Source organism: Canis lupus, chromosome 33 (genome assembly GCF_048164855.1).
Source record: "Canis lupus baileyi chromosome 33, mCanLup2.hap1, whole genome shotgun sequence".
NCBI lineage: Eukaryota > Metazoa > Chordata > Mammalia > Carnivora > Canidae > Canis > Canis lupus.
Window position 1 is genome coordinate 11528174 of NC_132870.1, and position 18272 is coordinate 11546445.

General features: G+C 39.2%; 1 protein-coding gene and 1 pseudogene across 9 annotated transcripts in view; one reads left to right on the forward strand and one right to left on the reverse strand.

Moving 5' to 3' along the window:
* ABCG2 (ATP binding cassette subfamily G member 2 (JR blood group)) overlaps positions 1–18272 on the reverse strand; it is a 138090-nt gene that overhangs the window by 38808 nt on the left and 81010 nt on the right. For 7 of the 9 annotated variants that reach the window (XM_072810677.1, XM_072810682.1, XM_072810679.1 and 4 more), the window contains 3 exons: positions 7291–7512; positions 1189–1248; positions 394–508 (listed from right to left, as the gene is read on the reverse strand). In XM_072810677.1, coding sequence (XP_072666778.1) covers positions 394–508; positions 1189–1248; positions 7291–7493 — 378 coding nt within the window. In that variant the 5' untranslated portion in view covers positions 7494–7512. Of the gene's footprint in view, positions 1–393; positions 509–1188; positions 1249–7290; positions 7513–14650; positions 14669–15691; positions 15845–18272 lie in introns of those variants that run through there. The other 2 variants (XM_072810678.1, XM_072810675.1) reach the window with 2 other exon arrangements.
* On the forward strand, positions 13006–13331 carry LOC140623836 (large ribosomal subunit protein eL33 pseudogene; annotated as a pseudogene).

Below are 18272 nucleotides of genomic sequence, written 5' to 3' on the forward strand. Positions count from 1 at the left end.
TTCCTTCCTTATCTGTACACCCAAATCAACACAAGTAATTATGATTACTACTAACAGACATGTCCAGACTGCATTATATAGGATTTACCAAAACCTCTTTCCAAGCTAGAAGGAAAGAGGTGAAGGAGGGCATAAAAGGAAAATAGTAGTATCTTGTGGAAATGATAACTAGAATAGATATCATTGCCCTGATAGCAGTTATATTCCAGATTGTCCCTGCCACTTCATTTCACACCACTCCAAATCTTACGGGTGATTATGAAAAGCTGGTGCAAAGAAATTTCTTCTATGGATATGTCATATAATCAGTTGGAAGTATACTGAATGATCAGCCGAGGCATTTGCTCATATAGAAATAGAAGAAAGCTAAAATACAAATCCACAAAGACTTACTTGTACCACATAACCTGAATTACATTTGAAATTGGCAGGTCGAGGTGCTCCATTTATCAAAACATCTCCCGATAATCCATGCGGATCTTTCCTTGCAGCTAAGACATCTAACAACCTATGAGAGGACATATACATTGTTGTTTCTCCAACACAGGCTACAGCTCTCAGCTACTCTAAATCCAAATTCTGCTCAAGTTAGAAAATTACCTGGGGAAGAAATTCCATGGATTACCTAAAATTATGTATATGGGTGTTTTCTTCAGGTACTTCCTTGACTTCAATTTTTATTTAAATCCTAGTTAGTTAATATATATGGTAAAATTGGTTTCAGGTATAGAATTTAGTGATTCATCATAAAATTACATATATTTTTAAATTCTCACCTTCCCTTTTTTAGTATATACTACAATAAAACTCAAAAATATGAAACCAAGTCACCGATGGCTGATCCAGCACAGACTTCCCAAACAGCCTACCAGGTCATGTGACCTTGGACATCTCAGGTCAGACAATGTGCTCCTTTGTCTAAGACGCAAGCTCCATCTCCCCATTTTCAACTTTTTTCTCTCTCCTTTCCCTCCCCATTAGCTTAAATCATAGCTGATAGCTATATGCCAATCATGTCCTGTTAGGAAGCTGACCAAATAAGATTTCCCAGTCCTTGGGACAAGCACAAGCTAGCACAACTACATGTCATCCACAGTGCCTAGAACCAGACTAGACACGCAGCAAATGTTCGACAAATACCTGCACATTAAACTACAAGGAAAAGCTTACTTATACTATTATACTCACGAAGATTTGCCTCCACCTGTGGGTCCCAGAATGGCATTGAGGCCAGGTCTCATGACACCACTGTAAACACAGAACATATCAATTTATTGGCCTGCTTAAAATCAGTTCTATTAATTTAGGGTCTGCATTTAATATACTGAGCGAAAGTGATTCAACTATAGACAGAAAACAAACACAAACCAATGTTCAACGGAAAAAGACACTGAACTGTCAATTAACATAAGCCCAGCATACAACGGACATGAATCACTAGTCAAGACCTATAAGAGGGATGCCTGGGTGGCTCAGCAGTTAAGCGCCTGCCTGGCTCAGGTCGTGATCCTGGGATCCGGGATCGAGTCCCGCATCAGGTTCCCGGAGAGGGGCCTGCTTCTCCCTCTGCCTATGTCTCTGCTTCTCTCTCTCTCTTAGTCTGTGTCTCTCATGAATGAATAAATAAGTAAATCTTAAAAAAAAAAAAGAGAGAGAGAGAGAGAGACCTTTAAGAAAAATGGCTTGGGTCCCTCTAAACTTCTGTCACTTCTTCTCTAAACCATTAAAAAGGACACAAGAAATTTCAAGTTTCCTTAAAGTAACATATTCTGGTTAGATATCTGTTATACTTACCCCTCTTAACACAGTGTAAAGAACATAACAAGTCTTAACTCATGTTTGATGACCTTAACTAATTTTACTTCAAGTCACCTCATTGCTACCTAGTCAAGTTCTATACAATTAAGAAATCAATGGGTTTCTAGAATCACCAGCAGTATTCTCACCACTTAAAACTTGTCAGATTAAGAAACAATATACCTAAATGAGAAATTCAATGGCTAAGAATAAAGAACCTCATAGGTACAAAACTAAACATCACCAATTCTTAACCCTCACAAAATTTTTACTGAATTAGAAAAGCAAAACATGTACTCTCAAGATATATCATTTTCTTCCCTATAAAGTATCAGTAAGTGGACTAGAAAACTCTCAGCATAGAAGTGGTAGATGCCACTTTCTATGGGGGACAACCTTTAAGGATATATAGACATGGAGTCCACACAGCATGTCCCAAACAAAGTAGAAGTGTAAACAGAAGGGTAAGGGGAGTGAATACTCAGAGAGAAATAAGGTGGAAAAAAGTTAAGGCAAGGTTTACTGTGTTGAGACTCAAGAAAAAGCAAGTAGTTTGAATTTTATCCTGAAGATAAGGCAACCAGTAGTCTGGTAAGGAGAAAAAATTAGAAAAAGGAGAATTAAGTATTAAGTTATTAAGTATTAAGTATTAAGAATTAAGTAGGTCCTCTCCAGGGGCACCTGTATGGTACAGTCAGTTAGGTGCCCGACTCTTGGTTTCAGCTCAGACCCTGATCCCAGGGTTGTGGGATCGAGTCCAGTGCTGGGCTCCATGCTCAGTGCAGAGTTTGCTTAAGACTCTTTCTCCCAAAGGGAACCCTCTTACACTGTTGGTGGGAATGTGAACTGGGGCAGCCACTCTGGAAAACTGTGTGGAGGTTCCTCAAAGAGTTAAAAATAGACCTGCCCTACGACCCAGCAATTGCACTGTTGAGGATTTACCCCAAAGATACAGATGCAGTGAAACACCGGGACACCTGCACCCCGATGTTTCTAGCAGCAATGGCCACAATAGCCAAACTGTGGAAGGAGCCTCGGTGTCCATCGAAAGATGAATGGATAAAGAAGATGTGGTTTATGTATACAATGGAATATTCCTCAGCCATTAGGAACGACAAATACCCACCATTTGCTTCGACGTGGATGGACCTGGAGGGTATTATGCTGAGTGAAGTAAGTCAATCGGAGAAGGATAAACATTATATGGTCTCATTCATTTGGGGAATATAAATAATAGTGAAAGGGAATATAAGGGAAGGGAGAAGAAATGTGTGGGAAATATCAGAAAGGGAGACAGAACGTAAAGACTCCTAGCTCTGGGAAACGAACTAGGGGTGGTGGAAGGGGAGGAGGGCGGGGGGTGGGGGTGAATGGGTGACGGGCACTGAGGGGGGCACTTGACGGGATGAGCACTGGGTGTTATTCTGTATGTTGGTAAATTGAACACCAATAAAAAATTAATTTATTTAAAAAAATAAATAAATAAAATAAAATAAAGCCCTTCAGTATTTTACTGTAAGGGAGTAGGCCAGGTGAAGTCATAAAAAACACTATTACAATCTCTAATAAAATGTTTTTAAAATTAAAAAAAAAAGACTCTTTCTCCCTCTGGCTCTGCCCTTCCTTCCCCTCGAAAATAGATAAAATCCTTTAAAAATATATTATAAAAAAAAAAAAAGAGTAGGGCCTCTTCAGGCATACAAACACAATGAAAAAGAGACTTGAAAAAGCCCTTTCAAAACCTTGGTGTCTAAACCCATCTCTCTTAGAACTGATAAATCAAAATTTATTCCTCAGAAAAAAAATAGTTTATCTATTCCAAAGCTGAAACCTATTTCATTTCCAGGTAATGATTTCACAGAAGCCAATTCTATAATTATACAACTGTGAGTGATAAACTTCACGACACAATTGTACCTCAGTGCTTCAACAGAGGAGGACCTCAGCATTTACTGACTATTGTGCTTAAATTGTCACAACTGTAAAACGGCTGGTGGATGTTAGGTGAAAGGTAACTTTCATTCAGCTCATTAACTGAGGTGCCTCTCACTCAAACACTGGACAAACACAATGCATTTGGTAAGTCAGGAACAAGCTGTAGAACAGAAAGATCTCTTATTCTTTCAGTGACCTCTTCCCCTCCCCCTCTCCCTGTAACCTGGCCGCCAAATGTAAAAAGACACACTTGGTTGATTGAACTTTCCAGACACATTTATCTGTCGCTCTTGACTCATCTTCTTTATTAATAACTACCCAGTATCTGCTTTTAAAATGACTAGAAATAAGCTTGTTATGCACTAAGACTTCATTGTCAGAAAACTTTTCCAGGTTTTTAAAAGATCTACTCCAATAAAGACCAACCAATCCTAAATGATTAACCCAAAATTGAAAGTGAATGCTCTAGGACAATTTTTCAGGTCCCCAAGTTGGACTTACTTTGGCACTAAACTCTAGCATTACAGAAAACAATAATGTACAATCACAAGTGCAAGAAAGAGTTCCAGTTGGGAGCAATGGTTAATTCTCCCTCCATTCATTCAGCACAATTATCCACTGACTGCTATGTACAATAAGACAGTCTTCTAGGACATGGGACATAACTGAGAATAAAACAAAGTCCTAGACCTCATGGAGTTTACATTCTAGTCCAAGGATCAGCAAATAAGAGCTGGTCACCTGTTCTCTGTTTTCATACAGTGTTATTGGAACAGAGCCGCACTCATTCGTTTATGTCCAGGGCTGCTTTCATGCTACAATGACAGAACCGAGTAGTTGCAGCACAGATGTATGGCCCATAAAGCTGAGGATATTTATTATGAGGTCCTTTACCAAAAGTCTGTTGACCGCTCTTCTGGTTTATGGTCTACAATTCCCTTATTTCCTCACCCTGCCCTCAACTCTACTATCATCCCTCAAAACTCATTCCTCACCCTTATCTATTGCTTAAAGCATTTGCATTCAGGGAAGTTTCCCTCACTGTACTATAAAACCTTGTTCAACAAGAATGATGTCATCTCATGTTATCCTCCACCCTACAATGGCATGCAACATAAGGGTCTACGGTGGGTAGATCACTCGATGCTGAATACATTAAGTGAAAACCAGTAAAGAATTCATGTCATATCTACTACATTTTAGTGCACAATGGCTAATCCTCTGGTCTCATCTTAGGGAGAAGTCCATGCCACTCCCACGGCTTGTAGCACCTTCTCTCCCTACCCTGTTCCTCTCTCTCTCTCTCTCTCTCTCTCTCTCTCTCACACACACACACACACACACACACACACACCCCTATAGCACACTCTCCATTTTCTCTCTCATGCCCCTGGCCCTCTAATTTAAGCTTAGAGGCTCTGATAGTGTCTTCTAATCCCTCTATCATGATAGAATAATACAGTGAAGTGCTCTATTGTCTCAATACACCATTAGTCTAGAAGATTTCTGAGAACAGAGGACATATCTATATCACTAGCGTGTTGCATAATGTCAAGCAGACATTAACAGACATTTAAATTTTGTTGAATGAATCTGCATTTTTATAAACGACACAGGAAAATGAAAAGACAAGTTTTCAATTAAAAAAATGTGAAGAAGTAGGAAAAACTTGAAAGCTGTAAGAGAACACAGGCTGTGAAGGGAGATGAGAGGAAGAGGGGTGACAGCTGAAGGATAGGGTAATCACTTATATTAAAGAACAAGAGAAGTGAGCAAATCATTAGTAAATATATTAAGGATAATGAGAGCCAAGGTTTTCACTTTTTGAGAAGTTTTACAAACATAAAAATGAGGGAAGAACCATAGGGGTATTAGATTAGAAATTTAGGCATTAATGAGAACTCATAGTTTGGTTTTTTTTTAAGATTTTATTTATTTATTCATGAGAGACACACACAGAGAGAGAGAGAGAGAGAGAGAGGCAGAGACACAGGCAGAGGGAGAAGCAGGCTCCATGCAAGGAGCCTGATGTGGGACTTGATCCTGGGTCTCCAGGATCACACCCTGGGCTGCAGGCGGCGCTAAACCGCTGCGCCACTGGGGCTGCCTGAGAACTCCTAGGTTTTAATCTATATACACAGATAGATATAGAAAGTTTTAGATGCCTGGGTGGCTCAGTCACCTCAGGTCATGATCCCCGGGTTCTATGATCGAGACCCGCATCAGGCTCCCCACAGGGAGCCTGCCTCTCCCTCTGCCTACGTCTCTGCCTCTCTGTGTCTCTCATAAATAAGTAAATAAAACCTTAAAAAAAAAAGTTTTAGACACACGCATAGGCACATGTGTGTACATATATCTGCACATATGTTCCCTAGGCCTAACCACTGAGAGAAGTCCTTGGACATATGACATCCCAACAGCAATAAACATTCCAAACACCCAGATCTTGGCCTGTAACATCCTTCACAAAAAGGAAGAACAGCTGATTCCAGATCTGAAGCAGGTAAGTACTCAGGGAGTCTGAAACTTCTTGCTGTGCCAAAAAAAAAAAAAACACTCACATGAGAGAACATGTCAAAATAATGAGTTAAAAAAAGCAAAGGTCTCCCACCAAGCAAATCAGGAACAACAGGAGTGTCAAGAAAAATAATGAATCATAGTTTTGTACTGATCGGGATTTTAAAATAAAATTAAGCGTAGTGATTCAGTTCCTAACTTTTCTTATCACTTTGGACTTCAACTGTGTAACTTAAGCTAGGCTATAGTGGTCTCTGTCTGCCTGTGTAATGGGGAAAAGCATTAAGTACATGGTACAAACATGGTACATATAAACAGACCACTCATTTAAAACAAGTATATTCAAAAACCAAAGCACCTTTACAATATACTATCGTTTCAACTACCTGACTCTTGCATCTAGAACATACAGGACATAAAGTACGTAAGGACCTAAAAGTGTCTAGCTCATAAGGAACAGCAGCACATCTTCTGTTTCACAGGTCAGAAGACTGAAGCTCAGAGATGACAATGATATCCCCATGACCAAAAACGAGTATATCATACAGCCAGTCGCTTTCTAGTGAACCACAGAGCATACCCAGAAGAAACTAAATGACATTGTTTGGTTTCTCAAACAAAAGTTGATGCACAAGGAACAACCACTTTAAAAATGGTTTGGCAGTTCCTTTAAAGTTAACCATATGCCTAATATGTGACCTGATCATTTCACGCCAAGGTTAGCCACACGAAATAAAAGCATGTGTCTGTATGTCTGTATAGACTTGCACACAAAGGTTCCTAACAACCTTATTCTTTTTAATAATAAATTTATTTTTTATTGGTGTTCAATTTGCCAACATACAGAATAACACCCAGTGCTCATCCTGTGAAGTGCCCCCCTCAGTGCCCGTCACTCATTCACTCCCACCCCCACCCTCCTCCCCTTCCACCACCCCTAGTTCGTTTCCCAGAGTCTCCTAACAATTTTATTTGCAATAAGCAAAACCCGTGAAGCTCACTGTATGTCAATAAAGCTATTTTAATAGTTTATGCACATACTTGATATTTGTTAGTATTTCTTTCTCAACTGTTTTTCGACCAAGAAGAAAGCCACTCTTTACTTTTACTCGATAGTAAATGTTATGAAAACTTAACACGGCTACTTCAGTAGATGTCTTCAGGTCGTTGGAGGTCATCCTGGAGAGGTCATTGGTGCTTCTTTGTGACATTGGGATACAAACTGGGTCATTATTAGAAGACATCTGGAGAGTTTCTGCCTCTCTGTAGAGGGAAAAGCAAGAGTTAAGTTGATAGTCCTGATATAAGATTGTAAATACCGGTTAACAGTACACTTAAAACAAGTCCATTTGGGTATGCATTTCCAATTATAAAATAAATACGTAACGTACAGCGTGGTGGCTATACATAATTACACATAACACTGCATTGTATATTTGAAAGTTGGTGAAATAGCCCATCTTGAAAGTTCACATCACAAGGAAAAAAATGTGTGTGATAGATGTTAACTAGACATATTGTGGCAATCATTTCACAATATATACAAATACTAAATCATTATGTTGTACACCTGAAACAGTATATAACAGGTCAATTATTTCTCAATTAAAAAATTTAAAAAATAAAAATGAAAAAAGAAAAAAAGAAAATAAAATAAAAAATAAAAATAAAAATGAAGACCTAAACTTTTTTAAAGGAATGTAAAATAACTTCATTAGTCATTTTTATACTAATTATATATGCTTAAATAAAAATATCTTGAAAAAATAGAAAAAATAAAAATATTTTGGGGGCACCTGATGGCTCGGTAGGTTAAGTATCCGACACTTGGTTTTAGGTCATGATCTTGTGGTCCTGGGATGGAGTCCAATGGACTCCATGCTCAGCACAGAGTCTGCTTCAGATGCTCTCTCCCTCTCCTTCTGCCCCTTCCCCACCTCCTGGATGCATGCATGCACACAAGTGCTCTCTCTCTCCCTCTCTCTCAAATAAATAAATAAAATATTTTTAAAAATTATTTTGAAAATTAATTTTAGATATAGTGGGTTCAATTATACTATTAAGCATTTTTTTAATGCAATATATAGCTCCATTTCCTTTTTTTTTTTTTTATTTGTGATAGTCACAGAGAGAGAGAGAATGAGGCAGAGGGAGAAGCAGGCTCCATGCACCGGGAGCCCGACGTGGGATTCGATCCCGGGTCTCCAGGATCGCGCCCTGGGCCAAAGGCAGGCGCCAAACCGCTGCGCCACCCAGGGATCCCTATAGCTCCATTTCCAATGAATAGGCCATATCACAGTGATAAGAACAACCATGGGAATGGTATTAGGGAGGCAGACAGAACTATGAGTGCATGAACTCCAATTATTTATCAATTCAACATCTAGTAAGTAAATACAGAGTATGAAAATTACTCAAAATTCATGAAGCAGGAGAAAGGCGAATGGGAGACAGACTTGCCTGGTTTTAAGAGACAATGCAAGATCAGGGGCAGACCACATGATCATCCCACTTTGGTTTTAATTTTGGAGTTTATGACACAGTTATTACAAAAAGGGGGTTAACCTTGGCAGAGAGGGGCAAGAGAAATTTCTCTGAATTTATAGCACTTCATAGCCCTGGCTGTTATGCTCCCTTGATCAGCCAAGAAAATAATCTCCAAAATTGTTTGGGCTGACATAATCACTTCCATAATGGGTGGATATATTTAAATTCTAGGAAGATTTAGAATTAGGTATAAAAATGATTAAGAAAACCAAACTAACAGTGAAGCAGGTGAAGAATTTAAAACAAAAACAGAGTATTAATTTTTAAAAGGAGGGATCTCTGGGTGGCGCAGCAGTTTAGCGCCTGCCTTTGGCCCAGGGCGCGATCCTGGAGACCCGGGATCGAATCCCACGTCGGGTTCCCGGTGCGTGGAGCCTGCTTTTCCCTCTGCCTGTGTCTCTGCCTCTCTTTCTCTCTGTGTGACTATCATAAATAAATAAAAAAAATTTAAAAAAAAATTTTTAAAGGAGTTTAAAAGGCTTGGTTAGACAAGTTATAAAAGGCCCCTTAAAAAGATTTAGATTAAGACTATGTGAAACTTAATAGCTTGTGAACTAGGTTTGAAATGTGAAATGTCCATAAATTTGTTTTTTTGTTTGTTTGTTTGTTTGTTTGTTTGTTTTAATTGAAGCATAGTTGATAATCCTAGCTTTAATTTTTAAAAATCAAAGTTACCTACGAAGAACTTTCTCTCTGGCTATGATGGACTAGCTGTTCCAAACCAAGCATCCTCCTAAGAATAACCATAAAAATAGATAAAATGTAAGATGCAACTATTTGAAGAGTTCTCTCTGATGAGAGTAACCAAAGCAGTCAGGACTTACAGAGCCAAAATCCTGGAAAGCAGGGAACACAAAGGCAAAGTTGACATTCTGTGCTCTTTTCTATCAAGGCAAATTCCACACATGGGCAAAATTCAAAAAACCAGGCAGAAAGAGTCTGCTAGAGGCTAAAAAGCTGAACAGATATTTAAGGAGTCAATGATAAAGGAAATGTTCAACTTTTAACGTTTGTGGGCTCTGCTCCCGGGATTCCATGGGAAGCTATACTTTAACATTTCCCTCCAAGGTCAACATGACTCAGCAAAACCTCAAAGCAAAGGTTGTTTTTCTGCCTGGAGTACACACTGTATGTCTGCTTTATTCAAAAAAATAACTTTAAGGCTGGGATCCCTGGGTGGCGCAGCGGTTTGGCGCCTGCCTTTGGCCCAGGGTGCGATCCTGGAGACCCGGGATCGAATCCCACGTCGGGCTCCCAGTGCATGGAGCCTGCCTCTCCCTCTGCCTGTGTCTCTGCCTCTCTCTCTCTCTCTCTGTATGTGACTATCATAAATAAATAAAAATTTTAAAAAAAAAAAGATTAAAAAAAAATAACTAAGGAGCATTCCAAACATAAAAATAAGAAAAACGAAACAAACCTCCCTGGTTCCCCACGACATCATATATCCTTGTGCATGCTAAAAGCCTAAGATAAAGTCTGAAACTTTCTGGCATGTCCTTCAGCATGATGATTTGTAACTAATTATGTAGAAAATACATAAAACCCTGCACCAAATGTTCCTTCCCCAAAGCGATCTCTTCTTTGTCAAGATGATATATACCCTGAGGAGCTGTCCTAACTTGAGCTCGAATAAAACTTTTCCTTTCTCTTCAAAATTTTTTTAAAGGTTTGTTCATTTTGCATTGACATTTCTTGGTGGACAGCAACTCTCGTGAGATTACCTGGGGGTCCTCTGGAACTCAGCCCTGGGTACCAGCACAGGCCATTTGTGCCTCTCTGATTTCTCAGCACCTCAACAGAAGTATCAGGTGAGATCTCCTGATGTATGGACCTTCTTAATTTAAGCTGGTGGTCCTTTTATTCAAGCTGTTGAGGGTTACAGGGAATGTTCCCTAGGTGGGAATAACCCAGAGGGATTGGAGTTGATGGGTTGGTTGTTTTAATTTGGCATTATACTAATGGGTATACTATTAATATAAGGCTTGAGTAAATTTTCTTGCTAGAAATATGAAAAATTGAATCATTCAGCTCTGAAGAGCAGGGATATTTGCTCCTTCTGGCTAAATGAGGCTTTCTAGTGACCAAAAGCCTAGCAGAAGTGTCAGAGAATGCTCTTCAAGACCTGTAGGGGTCCCATAGGAATGTCCCATCTCATAAGGTACTTAATGACTGGCTCATCTAGGGACGTACACATAAAGATTGGTCATCCAAGTGTCCCAGCCCCTTCAATGGTCTTAGGCCTCACTGAGAGAATCTAAGATGCATCGGCAGGTGTATCACAGCCTTATGAAAGTAACTCACAAGCAGTGCCCTCTTGATCCACCACACTCAGTATCTTTAGATCTTATTCAAATCTTATTCTAAAAATAAAACTGAAATCAAAACGAATGAGGAACCAGGCTTCAAAAGCTGAATAGCCCCCGGAAAACCAACAACCACCTACCTACAGGAAACTCTGGCAGGTTCTATGTATAATACCTGTAGAGCATATACTTGCAAGTGCACTAATGGGAAAATTTAAGGATAACCTGAGTCTCAGATCCCAAATGGGTTTTTTTTTTTTGACATGTCTGGATTAGTTTTCTTGTGTATACAATTCGAGAAAGCCAGCTGTAGGACTAAGCAGCCAGAAACTAGAAAACCGTTTGGTTTAATCAGTGAAACGCCTGGCTTTTGCAGAGGAACCAATGCTCACAAAGGTATTCTGGGCTTCTTTTGGGGATTTTTATGGGATTCTTTTCCCCCTCTGGTCTTCATTTGGTTTGTTTGTTGCTATCTGTGGACAAAACTGACCATGTTCTAACTGGAAATAGAAAATAACTATTTAAAAGATCCATAAATTACGGGACACCTGAGTGGCTCAGCCGTTGAGCGTCTGCCTCCAGCTCAGGGCAGGATTCCGGGATCTGGGATAGAATCCCACATCAGTCTCCTTGCAGGGGGCCTGCTTCTGTCTCTGCCTCTCTCTCTGTGTTTCTCATGAATAAATAAATAAAGTCTTTAAAAATAAATAAATAAAGTCTTTAAAAAAAATAAATGTGCTACAAATGAGATATTTTCTCTACCTCCAGATGGTAATGCTAAAATTAATTTGTAAAGGAGCTCTATTTAATTAGATTAAAGGCAAGAGCTTGTAGAAATTGGCCTTTCTAAAACTCAAAGATAAAAATGGCTCAAATGTTTTTCAGGTTCACATGATCTGAGATAAAATTCCTTACGTTCAGGCTTTTCTACTACTCCATAATAAAGATGCTTCAGGGGAAGGAACCCAACTGATGGTCCAAAGAGAGAAGTCAAGTAGTCAAAATAATGACCCCCTTCCCAAGAGTCAAAATAATGAGGAAATGGGGGAAGACAGACAAACACTGAAAATCGTAAAACCACCCCAACAGACACAAGCACCAAAACCAATGCCCAACCCACACTGCCTGCTCCCCCACCTCCCCAGCCCTAGAGGGCTGAAAAGCAACCAGAGAAAAAGCCTGTTTTGCAAGAGGGAGAGACAGGAGATAAAGTAAAAAGAAAGTTAGTACAAACTTGGAATCTGCCTCTGGCCTTGCCAGGAGCATCCTGGCCACTTCTGCCACCACCTCTGCCTCCACCTCCCCCTCCTCCTGTTCCTATACCACCATCCGGGCTGCTGAAGCAGCCAACTCCTATACCATCCCTGGTGCCTCCTGCCCCACCCATCCTGGCTCCTCCTACCCCCACTATCCAAGAGCATAAAGCACCCCAAGCTGCTGGGTCACCTCCTTATGAAGTTCAAAGTTCCCACATCAGCATAAAGAGACCTGAGGGATCTCCTGAACTTAAACGGCCCACTTCAGATTTCCTCACAGGAGGCCCAAGTTAAACTGCCAGTGGGGAACAATTGACTTTACAGGGAACACAGGTGAAAAGGAGACACTGTACTGTGGGGCACTACAGGACCTCTTCTTCATAAAGCCACTATTTTCAAGTGCAGGAGACAAAGCTAACTTTCCTAACAGAGCAACAGACATTGCAACAGAAAAAATGAGGAGACAGGACTATATCCCAAATGAAAGAGTGGAACAAAATCAAGCAAGAGACCTGAACAAAATGGAGATAAGTAATATATCTGATAGTGAATTTAAAGTAATACTCATAAAGATACTCGCTAGAGCTCTCTCTCTGCCATCTTGGACCCTGTGGAGACCAGCTAGGAACAGGACTCCTAAAACAACAGATATGTCTAGAAGGCTGTGGTCCAAGGCCATGTTTGCTGGCTCTAAGCGGGGTCTCCAGAAGCAGAGGGAGCACACAGCTCTTCTTAAAATCGAAGATGTTTATGCTTGAGCTGAAAATGAGTTCTATCTATGCAAGAGATGTGCTTATGTGTACAAAGCAAAGAACAACACCATGACTCCTGGTGGCAAACTAAACAAAACCAGAGTAATCCAGGAAAAAGTAAGTCATGCTTATGTAAACAGTGGCATGGTTCGTGCAAAATTCCGAAGCAACCTTCCTGCATTGGCCAGAGAATCCATGTGATGCTATACCCCTCAACGATTTAAACTTAATGAAAAGTCAGAATGCCTGGGTGGCTCAGCAGTTGAGCGCCTGCCTTGGGCCCAGGGCATGATCCTGGAGTCCCCAGATCCAGTCCCACGTCGGGCTCCCTGCATGGAGCCTGCTTCTCTCTCTGCCTGTGTCCCTGCCTCTCTCTCTCTCTCTGTCTCTCATGAATAAATAAATTAAATATTAAAAAATAAACTTAATGAAAGGAAATAAAGGTGTAGATTTTTTTAATTGTTAAAAAAATAAAGATATTAATAAATAAAATATTTAAAAAATAAAGATATTTGCTAGAATTGAGAAAGGAGTGCAGGACTTCCATGAGACCCTCCACAAAGAGATAGGAGACCTAAAAAAGAATCAATTAGAGATAATGAACTCACTAAATGAAATTAACTCACCTGGAATAAATAGCAAACAAGAGGAAGTAGAACAGATCAGCAACTGGAGGACAGAGTAATGGAAAGTAATCAAGCTGAGCAGATGAGAGGGGGGAAAAAAATGAGACTAGATCCAGGAAACTCAACAACACTGTCAAGCATAACAGTCACATGATAGGGACCCAGAAGGATAAGAGAGAGAAAATGGGGCAGAAGATTTATTTAAAGAAATAATAGCTGAAAACTTCCTGAATCTGGGGAAGAAAAGAGAAATCCAGAACTAGGAGCACAGAGAGTCTCCAACAAAACCAACCCAAAGAGTCTGCACCAAGACACAAAGTAAATAAGATGGCTAAAAGTAATGATAAAGAGAGAATTTTAAAAGCAGCAAGAGAAAGGAAAGCAGTAACAGACAAAGGAAACCCTACAAGGCTATCCGTGGATTCTTCAGCAGAAACTTTGCAGAACAGAAGGGAACAGCATGACATACTCAAAATACTAAAAGGAAAAAAATCTGCAGCCCAGGATATTCTATTCAGCAGGGCTTTCATTCAGATAGAAGGAGAGATAGTTTCCCAGAAAAATGAAAGTTAAAGGAATTCATGACCAGGAGCAAAACCAACCACATCCTCTCCACACACAATGCCCTGAAAGCCCACAGTTCAACCGCCCTCCTGCCCAAGTCAACATGCACTGCTGGCCACCTGCTTGATGCCAAGTCAACACACCCTTACCCCAGATTGACAAGGACTCAAACCGACACTTCCCCTCAAATTCCAGCACCTGTGCTCAAGTTTGTGCACAAAAATTGGCATAATTATAACATCAGAATGAAGCAACCCAAATAGTGACACTAATTCTGTGGAAGATGTAATGGATAAAAGGAGTGTGTTAGGCTAAGAACATCTACAACAAGTACATCAAAGAATAATACATACAGCATGATTCTGGTTACTAAAGAAACCAATCCAGGAAAAATAAGATGAAATCAGAGAGGGAGACAAACCATAAGGAATGTTTAATCAGAGGGAACAAACTGAACGTTGCTGGAGGGCAGGGGCGGGGGATGGGAAAAATGGGTGATGGGCATTAAGGAGGGCATATGATGTAATAAGAACTGGATGTTATATACAACTGAAATATCACTGAACCCTACCTCTGAAGCTAATGTTATATGTTAATCAACTGCATTTAAATTAAAAAAATAAACCTCTCCCCAAAAGTTGTTGGTTTAATTAAACATGTTTTTGTAGTTATCAACATCAAATATAATGCAGATTATCAGATTTTATTCTAATGAGTTTATTAACTTCATGTTGTATCTGCTGCAATTTGTCAGCAAAAATGACTTAAAATGATAATTGAATTTGTCTCATGAAGTTTTCATGGGTAATGGTTAAGGGTAACTTGGTTAAATAAAAAGGTTTATAGCTTTCAAAATCTCTGGTAACCTAAAACTTTAGTTTTGCTCAGCTAAATGATAAATTGGGTTGAATTCATTGATATCTCAGTTTTTTTCCAGATAAGAAAATACAGAAACATTTATTACTAAACAAAAGGTCTCTTTGCTTTTGTCTTATCACAGAGAAACTAAGATACTTGGGTCAGCTGGTAAACATGTTTTATGGTTCATTAAAAATTATACTATGGAGGCACCTGGGTGGCTCGGTGGTTGAATGTCTGCCTTTGACTCAGGTCATGATCCAGAGGTGCTGAGATCAAGTCTTCCATCAGGCTCCCTACAGGGAGCCTGCTTTTCCCTTTGCTTATGTCTCTGCCTTTATCTGTGTGTCTCTCATGAATAAATAAACAAAATCTTTAAAAATATATTATACCATGAAAAAACACATTTCTAAAATTTGTGAAATGTATTCATAAATTTGCCAATCTGAAGAATTCTAGTATAATAGTACACAATTAGTTACTACTTAACTTTCACTGGAGACTAAGGTTTCTAAGAGTTAAAATTCTGGAAGCACCTGGGTAGCTTAGTTGGTTAAGCATCCAACTCTTGATTTCCACTCAGGACATGATCTCAGGGTTGTGAGATTGAGCCCCACATCAGGCTCCACATTGGGTGTGGAGCCTGCTTAAGATTCTCTTCCTCTCCCTCTGCCCCTCCCATACGTACTCTAAAGAAAAAAAAAAGAGAGAGAGAGAGAGAAGAGTTAAAATTCTGCTAAATATATGGTGCCTGGCCAGCTCAGTCAATAAAGCATGTGACTCTTGATCTCATCTCAGGGTTTTGAGTTGAGCCCCATGTTGGGTATAGGGATTATTTAAATATAAAATCTTTTTTTAAAAATCTGCTAAATGTAATTAAGACTGCTAAAAATGAGAAAGCAAGCAACTCTTGTAGGAAAATAGGAGGTGTGGGAGATAGGTATAAAGAATGATGGGACGCTGGGTGGCTCAGTGGTTGAGCGCCTGCTTTGGGCTCAGGGCATGATCCCAGAGTCCCAGGATCGAGTCCCACATCAGGCTTTCTGCATGGAGCCTGCTTCTCCCCCTGCCTATGTCTCTCCCTCTCTCTGTCTCTCATGAATAAATAAATAAAATCTTTAAAAATAAATAAATAAATAAATAAATAAAATGATAATGCATTTTTGTTGAGAGAAAAGGAAGTAATTATGTCCTAAAATGAGACTGATTGTTTTATAGAGAGAAGGCTTACAGGGCACCTAGGTGGTTCAGTCAATTAAGCATCTGACTCTATTTTGGCTCAGGTCATGATCTCAAGGTCCTAAAATTGAGCCCCATGTCAGGCTTTGCACTGAGCATGAAGTCTGCTTGAGATTCTCTCTCTCTCTCTCCCTCCTCCACCCTGCTCACACTTTCTTGCTTTCTCTCTCTCATTCTCTAAAAAAAAAAAAAAAAAAAAAAAGGGCACCTCAGTGGCTCAGTGGTCTGCCTTGGGTTCAGGTTGTAATCCCAGGGTCCTGGAATCAAGTCCTACATCACACTCCCTGCAGGGGGTAGCCTCTGCCTATATCTATCACTCCCTGTGCGTCTCTCATGAATAAATAAATGAAATCTTTAAAAAAGAAAGAAAGAAAGGTTTAAGACAAAGTCTGAAAGAAAAGGAAAGTTGTAGAAGGTTTGTGAAGGAGAATCTTTAGAAAAGAATCTTATTTTATACATGGTCAAGACTGACTAACATCAGAATAAATGAGTTTAAAAGTAAACTGATATAGAAAAAGAACAACAAGGGCACCTAGGTGGCTCAGTTTGTTAAGCATCTGTTTTCGCTCAGATTATGATCCCAGGGTCCTGGGATCAAGCCCCACATAAGGCTCCCTGCTTGGCAGGAGCCTATTTCTCCCTCTCCCTCTGCTAACACTCTTGCTCTCTCTTGCTCTCTCTGTCTAGTATATAAATCTTAAAAAAAAAAAAAGAACAAAAAACAAAATCTAAAAGCAGCATAAGTAATAAAGATCAGAGCAGAAATAAATGATATAGAAACTAAAAAGACCCCAACAGAACAGATCAATGAAACTGTTGTTGGAGCTGGTTGTTGGAAAAAATTAACGAAACTGATAAACTCATAGACTTATTAATAGAAAAAAAGAAAGGATCCAAACAAGTAAAGTCACAAACGAGGGAGGAAAAATAACAACCAACACCACAGAAATACAAGCATTATAAGAGAATATAATGAAGAACTATATGTCAACAAATCAGACTACCTAGAAACATATAAATTCCTACAAATTCCTAGAAACATATAAACTACCAAATCTGAAACAGAAAGAGATAGAAAATTTAAACAGACCCATAACAGCAAAGAAAAAATGGAATCAGTAAAACAAAAAATAAAAAATCCTCCCAAGAAACAAAAGTCCAGGACCAGGCTTCAGAGGTGAATTCCACCAAACATTTAAAGAGTTAATATCTGTTCTCAAACAAGTCCAAAGAGTAGAACAGGAATTCATTCATTCTATGAGGCATAACCCTGGTGCCAAAACCAGATAAAGACACCACCAAAAAAAGAAAACTACAAACCAATTTCCCTGATGAACACAGATCCAGAAATCCTCTAAAAAAGACGAGCAAACCAACTAGTAAATTCAACAATATATCAAAAAAAAAAAAAAATTTTTCACCATAATCAAGTAGGATTTATTCCTGGGTTGTCAGGGTGCTTCAATATTTGCTAATCAATTAATATGACATGTCACATCAATAAGAGAAAGGATAAGAACTATATGATCCTTTCAATAGATGTAGAAAAAACATCTGACAAAGTACAACACTAATGCATGATAAAAACCCTCAACAAAGTAGGTTTGGAAGGAACATCCCTCAACATAATAAATAAAGGCTTTATATGAAAAACCCACAGCTAACATCATACTCAATGGAGAAAAATTGAAAATTTTTTCCCCTAAAGTCATGAACAAGATAAGGATGTCCACTCTCACCACTTTCATTCAATATAGTACTGGAAATGCTAGCCACCGCAATCAGACAGCAAAAAGAAATAAAAGGCATCCAAATCAGCAAGGAAGAAGTTAAACTTTCACTATTTGCAGAAGACATGATACTATATATATAGAAAAC